The sequence below is a fragment of the Sciurus carolinensis genome, chromosome 9 (assembly GCF_902686445.1).
Source record: "Sciurus carolinensis chromosome 9, mSciCar1.2, whole genome shotgun sequence".
NCBI classification, from domain to species: Eukaryota; Metazoa; Chordata; class Mammalia; order Rodentia; family Sciuridae; genus Sciurus; species Sciurus carolinensis.
Window position 1 is genome coordinate 86,470,385 of NC_062221.1, and position 15,378 is coordinate 86,485,762.

General features: G+C 37.7%; 1 protein-coding gene and 1 pseudogene across 1 annotated transcript in view; both read right to left on the reverse strand.

Annotated features, from left to right (window-relative positions):
* The window catches only part of LOC124992782 (serine/threonine-protein kinase PAK 2-like), a 93,598-nt gene extending 83,204 nt beyond the window's left edge, over positions 1-10,394 (reverse strand). The window contains exon 1 of the mRNA XM_047564032.1: positions 10,338-10,394. Within this exon, the coding sequence (XP_047419988.1) occupies positions 10,338-10,394 (57 nt within the window). The remainder of the gene's footprint in view (positions 1-10,337) is intronic.
* LOC124992739 (zinc finger CCHC domain-containing protein 14-like) overlaps positions 1-15,378 on the reverse strand; it is a 231,746-nt pseudogene that overhangs the window by 107,274 nt on the left and 109,094 nt on the right.

A 15,378-nucleotide genomic window follows, 5' to 3' on the forward strand; every position in this document is an offset into this window, starting at 1 on the left:
TCCTTCCCCTTGCTTAGGTTAAACTCTTAGAACAATCACTACTCTTCTTTTACATAGACTCTCCTATAAAAATACATCCAGAATCTAATGATTTTTTTATCATCTCTAAGATTCCATCCTGATCTATATTACTGTTATTTCTGGCCTGACTTATTGCAACAGCTGCCTAATTGCTCTTCTTGCTCCTCCCTTTGCCTTCCTTGAGAAATTCTTCTTAACAAATTAACCAGTGTGTGCCTCTTAAATTTAAGTGAAAACACTTTATACCTCTTCTTAGAACATTTCAATGGTTTCCCCATATATAGAGTAAAATTCAGAATTCCCATCTTAGATAAAATTCAGAATCCTCACAAAGAACTACACAATGCCTAATTTCCCTGACCACCTGATGTGTATTGTTTGCTCAGTGCAATGTAACTATGCTGAAATCCTTAAAGGTCTTTGAGTGCACCTGGAACTTTCAGGCTTCAGGGGTTTTGTAATTGTTCTTTCTTCTCCCTGGCATGCTTTTCTCTAGGTAAATAAATTTCATAATTGCTTGCTCTATTTCTGTAAGGTACATCATTGGGATTTTAATTGGAATTGCATTGAATCTGTATAGCACTTTTGGTAGTATGGCCATTTTGACAATATTAATTCTTCCTATCCAAGAACATGGGAGATCTTTCTATCTTCTAAGGTTTTCTTGAATTTCTTTATTTAGTGTTCTGTAGTTCTCATTGTAGAGGTCTTTCACCTCTTTTGTGAGATTGATTCCCAAATACTTTATTTTTTTTGAAGCTATTGTGAATGGGGTAGTTTTCCTAATTTCTCTTTCTGAAGATTCATCGCTTATATATAAAAATGCCTTAGATTTATGTGCATTGATCTTATATCCCGCTACTTTACTGAATTCACTTCTTCAACTCTACTACAAAGCAATAGTAACAAAAACGGCATGGTATTGGTACCAAAATAGAAAGGTGGATCAATGGTACAGAATAGAGGACACGGACAAAAACCCAAATAAATACAATTTTCTCATACTAGACAAAGGGGCCAAAAATATGCAATGGAGAAAAGATAGCCTCTTCAACAAATGGTGCTGGGAGAATTGGAAATCCATATGCAACAGAATGAAACTAAACCCATATCTCTCACCATGCACGAAACTAAACTCAAAATGGATTAAGGATCTCGGAATCAGACCAGAGACCTTGCATCTTATAGAAGAAAAAGTAGGTCCAGAGCTCCAACATGTCGGCTTAGGACCAGACTTCCTCAACAGGACTCCCATAGCACAAGAAATAAAAGCAAGAATCAATAACTGGGATAGATTCAAACTAAAAAGCTTTCTCTCAGCAAAGGAAACTATCAGCAATGCAAAGAAAGAGCCTACAGAGTGGGAGAAAATCTTTGCCAATCATACTTCAGATAGAGCACTAATCTCCAGAATCTATAAAGAACTCAAAAAACTCTACACAAAGAATGTAAATAATCCAAATGACAAATGGGCTAAGGAAATGAATAGACACTTCACAGAAGAAGATATACAAGCAATCAACAAACATATGGAAAAATGTTCAACATCTCTAGTAATAAGAGAAATGCAAATCAAAACCACCCTAAGATTCCATCTCACCCCAATTAGAATGGCAATTATCAAGAATACAAGCAACAACAGGTGTTGGCGAGGATGTGGGGAGAAAGGTATACTCTTACATTGCTGGTGGGGCTGCAAATTAGTGCAGCCACTCTGGAAAGCAGTGTGGAGATTCCTTAGAAAACTTGGAATGGAAACACCATTTGACCCAGCTATCCCACTCCTTGGCCTATACCCAAAGGACTTAAAAACAGCATATTACAGAGATACAGCCACATCAATGTTCATAGCTGCTCAGTTCACAATAGCCAGATTGTAGAACCAACTTAGATGTCCTTCAATTGATGAATGGATAAAGAAAATGTGGTATATATATACAATGAAATATTACTCAGCCATAAAGAATGATAAAATTATGGCATTTGCAGGTAAATGGATGAAACTGGAGAAATCGCTGTCTTACATCCTGTGTCCACATGTCACCTCAGTGAAACCCTCCAAATAGACCCTTTTTAAATAGGCCTCTCTCTCTCTCTCTCTCTCTCTCTCTCTCTCTCTCTCTCTCTCTCTCACTCTCTCTCTCTCTCTCTCTCCTTACCAGGAAGAGCATTTAAAGCATTCGTTGTTTTATCCATTCATCTGTGTAAAGGCATCTGGGTTCGTTCCTTAGTTTAACTATTGTGAATCGAGCATGCATTCTTACCCTCTTGTATAACTCATTAGAACAAATTTTAAAATATCAAACATAAAAGAGTCAATTCCTAATGAATTATATATTTTATTTATTTATTTATTTTTATTATTATTGTATACAAATGGGATACATGTTGTTTTTCTATTTGTACATGGAGTCAAGGCATACCATTTGTGTAATCATATGTTTACATAGGGCAATGATGTTTGATTCATTATTTTTTTCCCTTCCCCCCCACCCCTCCCACCCCTTTTTACCCTCTTTACAGTCCTTCTTTCCTTCTTTCTTACCACACTCCTTATCCTCAACCCTAAACCTAACCCTAACCCTAATGCTAACCCCTCCCACCCCCATTATATGTCCTCATCTGCTTATCAGCGAGATCATTCGTCCTTTAGTTTTTTGAGATTGGCTTATCTCACTTAGCATGATATTCTCCAATTTCATCCATTTGCCTGCAAATGCCATAATTTTATCATTCTTCATTGTGGAGTAATAATCCATTGTATATATATGCCACAGTTTCTTTATCCATTCATCAACTGAAGGACATCTAGGTTGGTTCCACAATCTGGCTATGGTGAATTGAGCAGCAATGAACATTGATGTGGCTGTATCTCTGTAGTATGCTGATTTTAAGTCCTTTGGGTATAGGCCAAGGAGTGGGATAGCTGGGTCAAATGGTGGTTCCATTCCAAGCTTTCTGAGGAATCTCCATACTGCTTTCCAGAGTGGCTGCACTAATTTGCAACCCCACCAGCAATGTATGAGTGTTCCTTTTTCACCACATCCTCGCCAACACCTATTGTTGCTTGTGTTCTTGATAATCACCATTCTAATTGGGGTAGATGAAATCTTAGGGTAGTTTTGATTTGCATTTCCCTTATTACTAGGGATGTTGAACATTTTTTCATATATCTGTTGATTGCTTGTACATCTTCTTCTGTGAAGTGTCTGTTCATTTCCTTAGCCCATTTGTTGATTGGATTATTTGTATTCTTGGTGTAGAGTTTTTTGAGTTCTTTATAGATTCTGGAAATTAGCGCTCTATCTGAAGTATGGTTGGCAAAGATATTCTCCCACTCTGTAGGCTCTTTCTTCGCATTGCTGATAGTTTCCTTTGCTGAGAGAAAGCTTTTTAGTTTGAATCTATCCCAGTTGTTGATTCTTGCTTTTATTTCTTGTGCTATGGGAGTCCTGTTAAGGAAGTCTGATCCTACGCCAACAAGTTGAAGATTTGGACCTACTTTTTCTTCTATAAGATGCAGGGTCTCTGGTCTGATTCCGAGGTCCTTGATCCATTTTGAGTTGAGTTTTGTGCAGGGTGAGAGATAGGGGTTTAATTTCATTCTATTGCATATGGTTTTCCAGTTTTCCCAGCACCATTTGTTGAAGAGGTTATCTTTTCTCCATTGCATATTTTTGGACCCTTTGTCTAGTATGAGAAAATTGTATTTATTTGGGTTTGTGTCCATGTCCTCTATTCTGTACCATTGATCTACCTGTCTATTTTGGTACCAATACCATGCCGTTTTTGTTACTATTGCTTTGTAGTAGAGTTGAAGATCTGGTATTGCGATACCCCCTGTTTCGCTCTTGCTACTGAGGATTGCTTTAGCTATTCTAGGTTTTTTGTTCTTCCAGATGAATTTCATAATTGCTTGCTCTATTTCTTCAAGGTACATCATTGGGATTTTAATTGGAATTGCATTGAATCTGTATAGCACTTTAGGTAGTATGGCCATTTTGACAATATTAATTCTGCCTATCCCAGGAACATGGGAGATCTTTCCATCTTCTAAGGTTTTTTTAATTTCTTTCTTTAGTGTTTTGTAGTTCTCAGTGTAGAGGTCTTTCACCTCTTTTGTGAGATTGATTCCCAAGTATTTTATTTTTTTCGGTGCTATTGTGAATGGGATAGTTTTCCTGATTTTTCTTTCTGAAGATTCATCACTTATGTATAAAAATGCATTGGATTGATGAGCATTGATCTTGTAACTTGCTACTTTACTGAATTCACTTATGAGTTCTAAAAGTTTTCTGGTGGAATTTCCAGGTTCCTCTAAACATATAATCATGTCATCAGCGAACAGGGATAGTTTGAGTTCTTTTCCAATTCGTATCCCTTTAATTTCTTTGGTTTGTCTAATTGCTCTGGATAGAGTCTCAAGGACGATGTTGAATAGAAGTGGTGAAAGAGGGCATCCCTGCCTTGTTCGTTTTTAGGGGGAACGCTTTCAGTTTTTCACCATTTAGAATGATATTGGCCATGGGCTTAGCGTAGATGGCCTTTATAATGTTAAGGAATGTTCCCACTACCCCAATTTTTTCTAGTGTTTTGAGCATGAAGGGATGCTGTATTTTATCGAATGCTTTTTCTGCATCTATTGAAATAATCATGTGATTCTTAACTTTAAGTCTGTTGATATGGTGAATGACATTTATTGATTTCCGAATGTTGAACCAACTTGCATCCCTGGGATAAAACCCACTTGATCGTGGTGCACTATCTTTTTAATATATATTTGTATGCGATTTGCTAAAATTTTGTTGAGAATTTTTGCATCGATATTCATTAAGGATATTGGTCTGAAATTTTCTTTCTTCCATGTGTCTCTGTCTGGTTTAGGTTTCAGGGTGATATTGGCTTCACAGAACGAGTTTGGGAGGGTTCCCTCCTCTTCTATTTCATGGAATACTTTGAGGAGTATTGGAATGAGCTCTTCTTTAAAGGTTTTGTAGAACTCGGCTGAGAACCCATCTGGTCCCGGACTTTTCTTTGTTGGTAGGCTTTTGATGTCCTCTTATATTTCATTGCTTGAAATTGATTTATTTAAGTTGTGTATGTCCTCCTCGTTCAGTTTAGGTAATTCATATGTCTCTAGAAATTTGTTGATGTCTTCGAGGTTTTCTGTTTGTGGAGTATAGATTTTCAAAATAGCTTCTAATTATGTTTTGTATTTCACTCGTGTCTGTTGTGATGTTTCCTTGTTCATTCCGAATTTTAGTAATTTGAGTTTTCTCCCTCTTTCTCTTTGTTAGTGTGGCTAAGGGTTTATCAATTTTGTTTATTTTTTCAAAGAACCAACTATTTATTTTGTTAATTTTTCCAATTGTTTCTTTTGTTTCAATTTCATTGATTTCGGCTCTGATTTTAACTATCTCCTGTCTTCTACTACTTTTGGTATTGGTCTGCTCTTCTTTTTCTAGGGCTTTGAGCTGTAGTGTTAAGTCGTTTATTTGTTGATTTCTACTTCTTTTTTTGAATGCGCCCCATGAAATAAATCTTCCTCTAAGTACTGCTTTCATAGTGTCCCAGAGATTTTGATATGATGTGTCTTTGTTCTCGTTACTTCTAAGAATTTTTTATTTCCCTCCTGATGTCTTCTGTTATCCATTCATCATATAATAGTGTATTATTTAATCTCCAGGTATTGGAGAAGTTTCTGTTTTTTATTCTGTCATTTATTTCTAATTTCAATCCATTATGATCTGATAGAGTACAAGGTAGTATCTCTATCTTCTTGTATTTGCTAACAGTAGCTTTGTGGCATAAAATATGGTCTATTTTAGAGAAGGATCCATGTGCTGCTGAGAAGAAAGTGTATTCGTTCTTTGTTGGATGGTATATTCTATATATGTCGGTTAAGTCTAAATTGTTGATTGTGTTATTGAGATCTATGGTTTCTTTATTCAATTTTTGTTTGGAAGATCTATCCAGTGGTAAGAGCGGTGTGTTACAATCGCCTAGTATTATTGTGTTGTGGTCTATTTGATTTCTGGAATTGAGAAGGATTTGTTTGACGTACGTGGATGAGCCAATGTTCGGGGCATAGATATTTATGATTGTTATGTCTTGCTGATTTATGCTTCCCTTAAGCAGCATGTAATGTCCTTCTTCATCCCTTCTGACTAGTTTTGGCTTGAAGTCCACATTATCTGAAATGATGTTGGATACTCCAGCTTTTTTGCTGAGTCCATGTGCATGGTATGTTTTTCCCCATCCTTTCACCTTTAGTCTATGGGTATCTCTTTCTATGAGATGAGTCTCTTGCAGGCAGCATATTGTTGGATTTTCTTTTTAATCCAATCTGCCTGTCTATGTCTTTTGATTGATGAGTTCAGGCCATTAACATTCAGGGTTATTATTGTGATATGATTTGTATTCCCAGTCATTTGACTCATATTTGTTTTTGACATGATTTGGTTTCTCCTTTATTTGGCTATTCCTTTAGGCTAGCGCCTCCTGTTGCTGATTTGCATCGTTGTTTTTCATCTCTTCCTCATGGAATATTTTGCTGAGAATGTTCTGTAATGCTGGCTTTCTTTTTGTAAATTCCTTTAGCTTTTGTTTATCATGGAAGGATCTTATTTCATTGTCAAATTTGAAGGTAAGTTTTGCTGGGTATAAGATTCTTGGTTGGCATCCGTTTTCTTTCAGGGCTTGGTAAATGTTGTTCCAGGCCCTTCTAGCTTTTAGGGTCTGGATTGAAAAATCTGCTGATATTCTTATTGGTTTCCCTCTGAATGTAATTTGCTTCTTTTCTCTCGCAGGCCTTTAAAATTCTGTCTTATTTTGTATGTTAGGTATTTTCATAATAATGTGCCTTGGTGTGGGTCTGTTGTAATTTTGTGTATTTGGAGTCCTATAAGCCTCTTGTACTTGGTTTTCCATTTCATTCTTCAGATTTGGGAAATTTTCTGATATTATTTCATTGAATAGATTGTTCATTCCTTTGGTTTGTTTCTCTAAGCCTTCCTCAATCCCAATAATTCTTAAATTTGGCCTTTTCATGATATCCCATAATTCTTGTAGATTCTGTTCATGATTTCTTACCATCTTCTCTGTTTGGCCAACTTTGTTTTCAAGATTAAGTATTTTGTCTTCAATGTCTGAGGTTCTGTCTTCCAGGTGTTCTATCCTATTGCTTATACTTTCTATGGAGTTTTTAACTTGGTTTATTGTTTCCTTCATTTCAAGGATTTCAGTTTGTTGTTTTTTCAATATCTCTAACTCCTTATTGGTCTTTTAACTGTTGATTCGTGCGATCATTTAATGCCTGCATTTGCTCTTTCATCTCCTCCTTCAATGCCTGCATTTGCTCTTTCATCTCCTCATTTGCTTCCCTGATTGTTTTAATTATGTTCATTCTGAACTCCCTTTCTGACATTTCTTCTGCTGTGCTGTCATTGGGTTTTATTGATGTAGTATCTAGGTTTGTTTGGGACATTTACTTGCCTTGTTTTCTCATATTGGTCAGCTGTCAGTGGGACCTCGAGATATTGCAGATATCCTCTATTGGCTTATAGTGTCCCGGTAGATTTCCAGTGTATCACCTCCCAGCCTTCAGTAGCCTGAAGTCTTGGAGGAACTTGATAATGCAGTGCTTACTGAAGAAAGCTGCCCCTAGTCCCCTACTGGTTCCAGGGCTTGGAGCTGGCTCTGTGCAGAAAGGCTCTCACTGGGGGCCTGCACCGTGCGGCTGGCCAGTGTGAGGAGCCCACCGCCGGAGTGTGGAAGGCTACCTGGGGAAGACTCTAGTTGCCCTGCCCTGCTCTGATAAGCCACCTCTATCTGTGCCTTCCACCCAGGCCAAGTTTCACCCAGTGGGGGTGACTCACCCTGTGACTCTATTTTTGTCCAAGTCTCTCAATGCCTCCCCTTCTTGAGTCCTGGGTTCTGGAGCAACTGGAGATGCAGTCACCCTCTAGTCCACCATCTTGGATCGCCCCATGGAAAGAGCCTGCTGCCGGAGTGGGCAGAGCCACCTGGAGAATTCTCTGGCTGCCGTGCCCTGATCCCAGAGGCTGTTTGCAGATCGAAGCTCTCCGTTGGCTCAGGGACTTGTGGCTGGCTCTATGTAGAAAGGCTCTCACTGGGCGGTCTGCTCCGAGAAGGCAGCGTTGAAAGGCACCTCCCTCCACAGGGGGCCGGGATGCTTGGGGAAGACTCTGGCTGCCCTGTCCTGGTTCCTGAAGTTGCTTGCGGGCTGGAGCACACCACGGTGGCTCCGGGACTTGGAGCTTATTCTGATCAGAAAGGCTCTCAGTAGGGGGCCTGCTCTGAGAACCTAGAGAAGCTGGCTGTGTGGGAGGGGCCCACCGCTGGAGTGCGCAGGTCTGCCTGTGGCAGACTCTAGCTGCCCTGTCTTGCTCCGATAAGCCACCTCTATCTGGGCCTGCCACCCGGGCCGAGCTTTACCCAGTGGGCAGACTCGCCCGTGGCTCTATTTTAGTCCGAGTCTCTCAATGCCTCCCCTTCTTAACTCCTGGGATCTGGAGCAACTGGAGATGCATTCACCCTCTAGTCCGCCATCTTGGATCGCCCCGTGGAAAAGTGAATTATATTTTTTTAACTTATTGTTTCTCTCCATTCAATAGAATATAGGTTCTACAACAGCAGGAATTTTTGTTGGTTCTCTTGGAAACATCTTAAACACTGTCTGACAAAAGGAAGGTACAAAATTTAATATTGGCTTAATGAATATAAGAAACTAGAGGTTTTTAAAAATTGTTCTGAAATTTATTCTAAATAAATCACCTGAAAAGTATTATAACTGCTTACATGAACTAGAATCTTTGGCAATGGGGCAAAAAACATTGAGGAAAGAATATCCAATCCCTTTTCCTCTGATGTCTGGCCTATTTTTGCTTAGTCAAATACTTTCAAGGTCAATGTTACACACTCATCAGTACCTCCTTCCCTGTTATGGCTAAATAATATTCCACTTTTCATCAAATGACAGCTAATTGGGTGGTTGCCACTTTTTTTTCTTCTACATAATACTGCTATGAACAGTTGGTGCAAGTTTTGTGTGCACATGTGCTATTGCTGCTTTTTTCCTTTTGGCAGTGTTGTGGATTGAACCCAGGGCCTTGTGCATGCTGGGCACTCTATCATTGAGCTCCCTCTCCCGCTCCATGGACTTATACTTTTCATTCTCTTGGATATATACCTAGTAGTGAAAATGCTAGGTCATGTGGTAACTGAATATTACCATTCTAAGGATCTGTCAAAAATTGTTTCTAAAGCAGTTATTTTAAATTCCCACCAGAAATATATGAGAGTTCCAATCTTGTTTTTTCATTTTTATTTTTGTACTACTAGGGATTGTACTCAGAAGTGTTCTACCTCTAAGCTATATCCACAGCCTGCTTTCTTTTGAGAAGGAGTTTTGTGAAGCTCCCCAGGCTGCCTTAAAACTTGCAATCCTTCTACCTCAGGCTCCCGAATCCCTGGGATTATAGGCCTGTACCACTGAACCTGGACAGCAATAGCAATTGTCCCACATTCTCACCAGCACTGATTGTTGTCTGACATGAGGTATAAAGTGGTGTTCTCTGATTTTGGTTTATATTTCCTTAATAATTAATGATATGGGGTCACAACACAGGTGGGACGATGGGCAAAGATTTTCACCTCAACAGCTAGAGTATTTATATTTGCTTAAAGTCTACTCTGTTTGAGAATGGACTTGAAATATATCAGTTATATACCTTTCTCAGAGGTGTCATCTCACTTTCCTCTTTCCTGGACCTTGATGTTCAGAGGCTTAAGATAAAAGTTGATAATATGATTTCCATATCCAGGGTACATAAATATGTAGGAAAAGGTACCTCTAACTTTGTAGTGAAAACATCTATGGCTGGAGGCGTGGATCACTAGGATACTTGCCTGGCATGCGCGAGTCCCTGGGTTCCATACTCAGCCACACATATAAGTAAATAAATAAAAGATCTAATTACAACTAAGAAAAATATTTTAAAACACATGTATCCATCTAGGGTACATAAACTACAAACAAAGTTGAGATTATTCTTACTGATACTCCAAACAAGAAACCATACCACTTAATAATAAAAATCTACACTCTTGAGCATATACTTTCAGCTTGAAACTAAGAAGTAGTGTGATTTGTAGATTGAAAGTAAGGGCAGAGATTAGGTTTTCTAAATTTTCAATTCTATATTCTTCACCAATGAACAACAGAAGAAAGTTCTAACTATGTCTTAAAGAAAAGTATTTTTCTTACAGTAAAGTTGGCTTTAAAATGTTCTTACCCTTGAGGGATCTTCCTGGAGGTATGGAGGCTCTCCTTTGACCATCTCAATAACCATGATACCCAGAGACCAGATATCCACTTTAGGGCCATAACTTTTCCCTCTAACCACTTCTGGTGCCATCCAGCAAGGTGTTCCAAGCACAGAAGTGCATTTATTCTGCTCAGGGGTGAAGTGAGCACAAAAGCCAAAGTCAGCTAAGATACAAAAACAAAACATCTAGAATTAATAGTTCTAAGAATGATTTTATAAGAGAGCTCAACTCAGGTGACATAATTACATTTTAACTATTAGGTTCTTTTATTGTTTTTTTTTTTAATTTAATCATAAACTAATCCAAGCTAAGATTAAAATATATTGATGATGTTACATATTTCCACTTTTGCTTTTTCTTCCTACTATAGATTGCAAATTATTAAGAGGGTTTTTATCCTGAAGAATGTATTTTATCCAAAAAGTTATATTAATACTGAAAGAGATCCAAAAAGCCAGAGAGGAAAATCACCAAAAGTGCACAACAAACCAAAATGCAGTGAATCAGCCAAAGGTTAAGACACTGAAACTTCTTTAGAAGAAATTAAAGAGAAACTAGAATTACTAAGCACACAATTTAGCAGAGAGCTTAGTAGAAAAAAACATTAAGTACAGTTGCACTGTCAAGGTACTCACCAGCACTAATCTACTCCAACTATCTCAAGTATAACTGAGGAACAGAAATCCTACGTTAGTACTTGAGTTTGATTTTGTGCAGAGTCAGGATGTGTATTTACAGTCTTCTCTTCTAGTGTTAATGCCATTCAATGACTCTGCACTATGAGTGTCAACTTTTCCCTCAGTCCCTTTGAGGGAAACCTGATAGCTTGTACTGGAGTCTCATGGATATATGAAATGCAGGCCACTTAACATGAGGACTGCAGTCATATTCATTGAAGCCCACCATGATGCCATTCACAATGTTGTGATGACCCTCACCAAAGTTAAGTCACAGGGGATGCCAAATCCTGGAATCTGAGTGTGCCACCAAGTTCATGTTCTTCAAACTAAAGTGTAAAGGTATGGAATTATAAAAATAGGTTTCATGGATAAGAGCTACTCTACAAACTCAGGATGTCCTACTCTTGCTAATATTATTTTATATTTTCCTTGTAAGTTTCTAACAGTTTTCTGTTAATCTGTGAAAATGAAGAACTTCTAGTATGCCAATCTGAGTTAATTTGAGATAATAGGCCATAATCAATATCAAAATGTATAAATGCATTCTACTTCATGTACAACTAATTAAAACAAAAAAATTAATTAATAAAAAATTCAAGACAAAAAAGATGTAATGCTCACTGCCAGTACTAACACTGACCCCAATCAAATAGAAGGGGAGAGATAAGTACAAAGATAGAAAGTAAAATTACCACCCAGTACTTTTAACTCAAGACAGGTAAAACTGGATTGTTGGATGTTTAAGACTAGAAAATCAAATGTCATATGTTTTCTCTGATATGTGAGTGCTACTTCACAATAAGTTTTAAGGCTATGGAAGGATAGAACTACATTGGAATAGGTAGAGGAAGTGAAGGGAGGAGAAGGGTATAGTGATAGGAATGAACGTAGAATGAATCTGACTTTATTACCCCTGTACATGTATGACTACATAACCCATGTTTCCTACCTGGGGTCCATCCAAAAGAATGAGAAATTATACTCTAATTATGAATGTTATGTCTGAATGCTTATACTGTCATGTATAACTATTTAGAAGAAATCAAAAGAAAAACAATGAACATGGAAGTCAGAGGCTGGAGGAGGAACTAAGCAAATTTCAAATGTGCTACATGGTTTCTCTTAATTTCTTACACAGAAAATTACTTAAAGATGATATTTATAATCAACAGTGAAGCATACTTTAACAATTTGGAAAATTACTGAGTTGACCACATTATAACACAATATAAAAGGTATATTAGGGAGAGAATATCAAGGGTGTGGCTAAGCAATGATTCAATAAACAAAATTATATGGACAAAAGGAACCCAGAAGCTATTCATCAAGATAATGGGAGAATGTCCCTGAGGCTTTTCTGAGATGTTCAACCATATCAACTCCATCATGGTCCCAGAACATTAAGATATAACAGGTTCAAGGAAAGGTTCTAGAAGATTCACAAATTCTTGGTGTGCAGTGCTCACTGACTGGCACTGCCTCAGATCTCTTCTCTCTGTATTATAATGCAATGCTACTATGCTAGCCCTACCATAGCCCAAGCAGGCTCAGGTACTATTCAGGACATTGCTACCAAATATATAAGTTATAATCCTCAGAAACATATATAAGACTAAATCTGCAGGTACAAGCATGGAAGAGCGGTACATACTTGGATACCCATTCTAGAATTTTTAAAATAGTTTCCCAGAGCCTTGGCACCTAGGCAGAGAATTTCCACAGGGACTGAGCTGTGTACAAAGTCCCCACCAGGCAAATGACCAGGGGAATTACAGGTTTATTAATACCACAGAGAGATGCCTTTAGGGCAATGCTTATTGGAACCATGGAAAGAGGTGTTACCAGATATCCTACACATGTAGAGCCACCAGCATGTAATCCCAGCCTGGGAAAGCCCAAGGCACCTGCTCTCAACATAGGAAACCTATAATCAGAAATATACCCAGCATAGCCATGAGGACAGCGTGTCCTGATATGTGAAGGAACAAACTCCCATCACATTGTCTAGAAGGTGGGTTAAAGGGTCTAAAAACTTATTCTGAATCTTAAAACTTTAATGTGGATTTTCCTGTCAGGTTTTGGATTATTGGATCTGATACATTCTTCTTGCCTTTATCTCCCCATTGCAAAGGGAATGTCTATCATATGCCTGTACTACCACCGTGTTTAAGAAGCACATAACTCTTGATTTCATAGTCTCATTCCTGGAGGGAAATAGCCCTCAGGAAGGATCATACACTGAGTCTGAGTCACATAAGATGAAGATGATAGGACTTTGATTTCAGACTTTTTATGGTGAATGGAGTCGAAAGTTTTTGGGGCTACTGGAGTAAAATAAATGCATTTTACGTAAGGACATGAAAGTTACGGATAAAGGATAGGATGGTATATAGCTGGAATGATGCTGTTCCCTTAAGAATTCATGGTGTAACTTAATGTCCTATGAACAATATTTAGAAATGGGGCAAAAATTTGCTCAATACACGCTGAAAGCACAGGAAAACTGTCAAGAGTTATTCAAGAAGATGGCATCAAGTGAAAAATCATCATCAGAGCAACGAAGCAAGTAGGAACATGAATGTAGAACCTACAGAATGGGAGAAAGTTTTTTCTAGCTATTCATTCTGAGGGGATTAATGTAGATAAAGAACTAAAACAACAAAACCCAACATCAAAAGGAGAAATCATCCAAAAACAAATAAACAAATTAATTAAACAGACATTTTTCAAAAGAAGAATCACCAATAGCCAAAAAATATATGAAAAAATATTCAATGTTATTATCGATTAGGGATATGCAAATCAAAACTTCACTGAGATTTTACCTCACACAGTCAGAATGGCAGTCATCAAGAATGCAAATCATGAGAAATTGTAGACAGAATATGGAGAAAGAAAGAACACTTTTAGACTGTTGGTGTGACTGCAATCATTACAACTAGTATGGAAATCAGTATGGAGTTTCCTCAAAAGACTAGGCATGGAACCACCATATGATCCAGCTATATATCACTCCTTGGGATTTATCCCCAAGAATTAAAGTCATCATACTACAGGGATAAGTGCATATCCATCTTTATAGCAGCAAAATTCATCATAACCAAACAATGAAACCAGCCTAGGTGTCCATCAACAGATGAATGCTTAAGGAAAATGTGGTATATACACAATAGCGTTTTATTCAGCCATTATAAAAATTAAAAAGTGAAATTTATATTATTTACTGTAAATATGGATGGAACTTTAAATCAGCATATTAAGTAAAATAAACCAAACCATGAAGGTCAAATGTTGTGTTTGCTTTCAGAGAGGAAGCTAGGAAGAAAAAAGTCAAAAGTGTAGGGAGGGCTGGAAATCTAATAAAAATCAAAGGGAGATCAGCAGAAGAGAGGAAAGAGACCAAGGGTTGGAAAAGAGCAGAGGGGAGAGTGATGTGATGTGCAGTGACTTTGTCCAAATTATATTACTATATTGTGTGCATGTACAAATGGAACAACAAATCCCATCCTTATGTGGAACTGCAAAGCACCAGTAAAAACTAGTGGGGAAATAAAGCAGTGTGGCTTCTGGGATGAGCACCCTTATAAAAGACTTCAGGCCTGAAGGAAGCATTCTCTTCTTTTTCTGCCTTGCACCTCATAAGGACACAGCAAGATGCCACTTTGGAAGCAAAAGGGAGCACTCATATGACACCAGTGTTGGCACCTTGATCTTGATTCCTCCAGAACTGTAAGATGTTAATGTCTCTTCTCATCCTACTCCTCACCAAAGAGTATAAATGACCCATTTTGTATTGCATTGTTACAGAAGCACAGACTGAGGCACTTAGTTAATCCAGCTCAAAGTTTTCAAATGTGATAATATTTTGAAAGGAACAAAAAAAAATCAAATAATAAATTGTAGACAGTTTATGGAGAAGGAAAGGACACTTTTTTCTCTTATTTTTTTTTCCCTGACCTAATTTTATTTATTTTCTTCCTTCTGTTAACTTTGGGGTATTTTGTTTTTTATTGTCTATTTTATGTTTCTTTGTTGTTTTTTTTTTTTGTTGTTTTGTTTTTGTTTTTGTTTCTCGAGTTCCAGAAGGAGTATGTGAGTCAGATTTGTGTTTCTATACTAAGAATCTGAGATAACTCATAACTAAGGAAGTCTTATTTTAACTCCGTTTTGGAGTTTCTTGCCATTATTGACCATGTTATTTTCAACCTGTGCTGAGAAAGGAACTCATGATGGAACTGCATGCAATAGCAAACCTGCTCACCTCATAGCTGGGAATGAAAGACAGAATAGGCAGGGACTGCCTCATTCAAAGTTACCCCCTACTGAG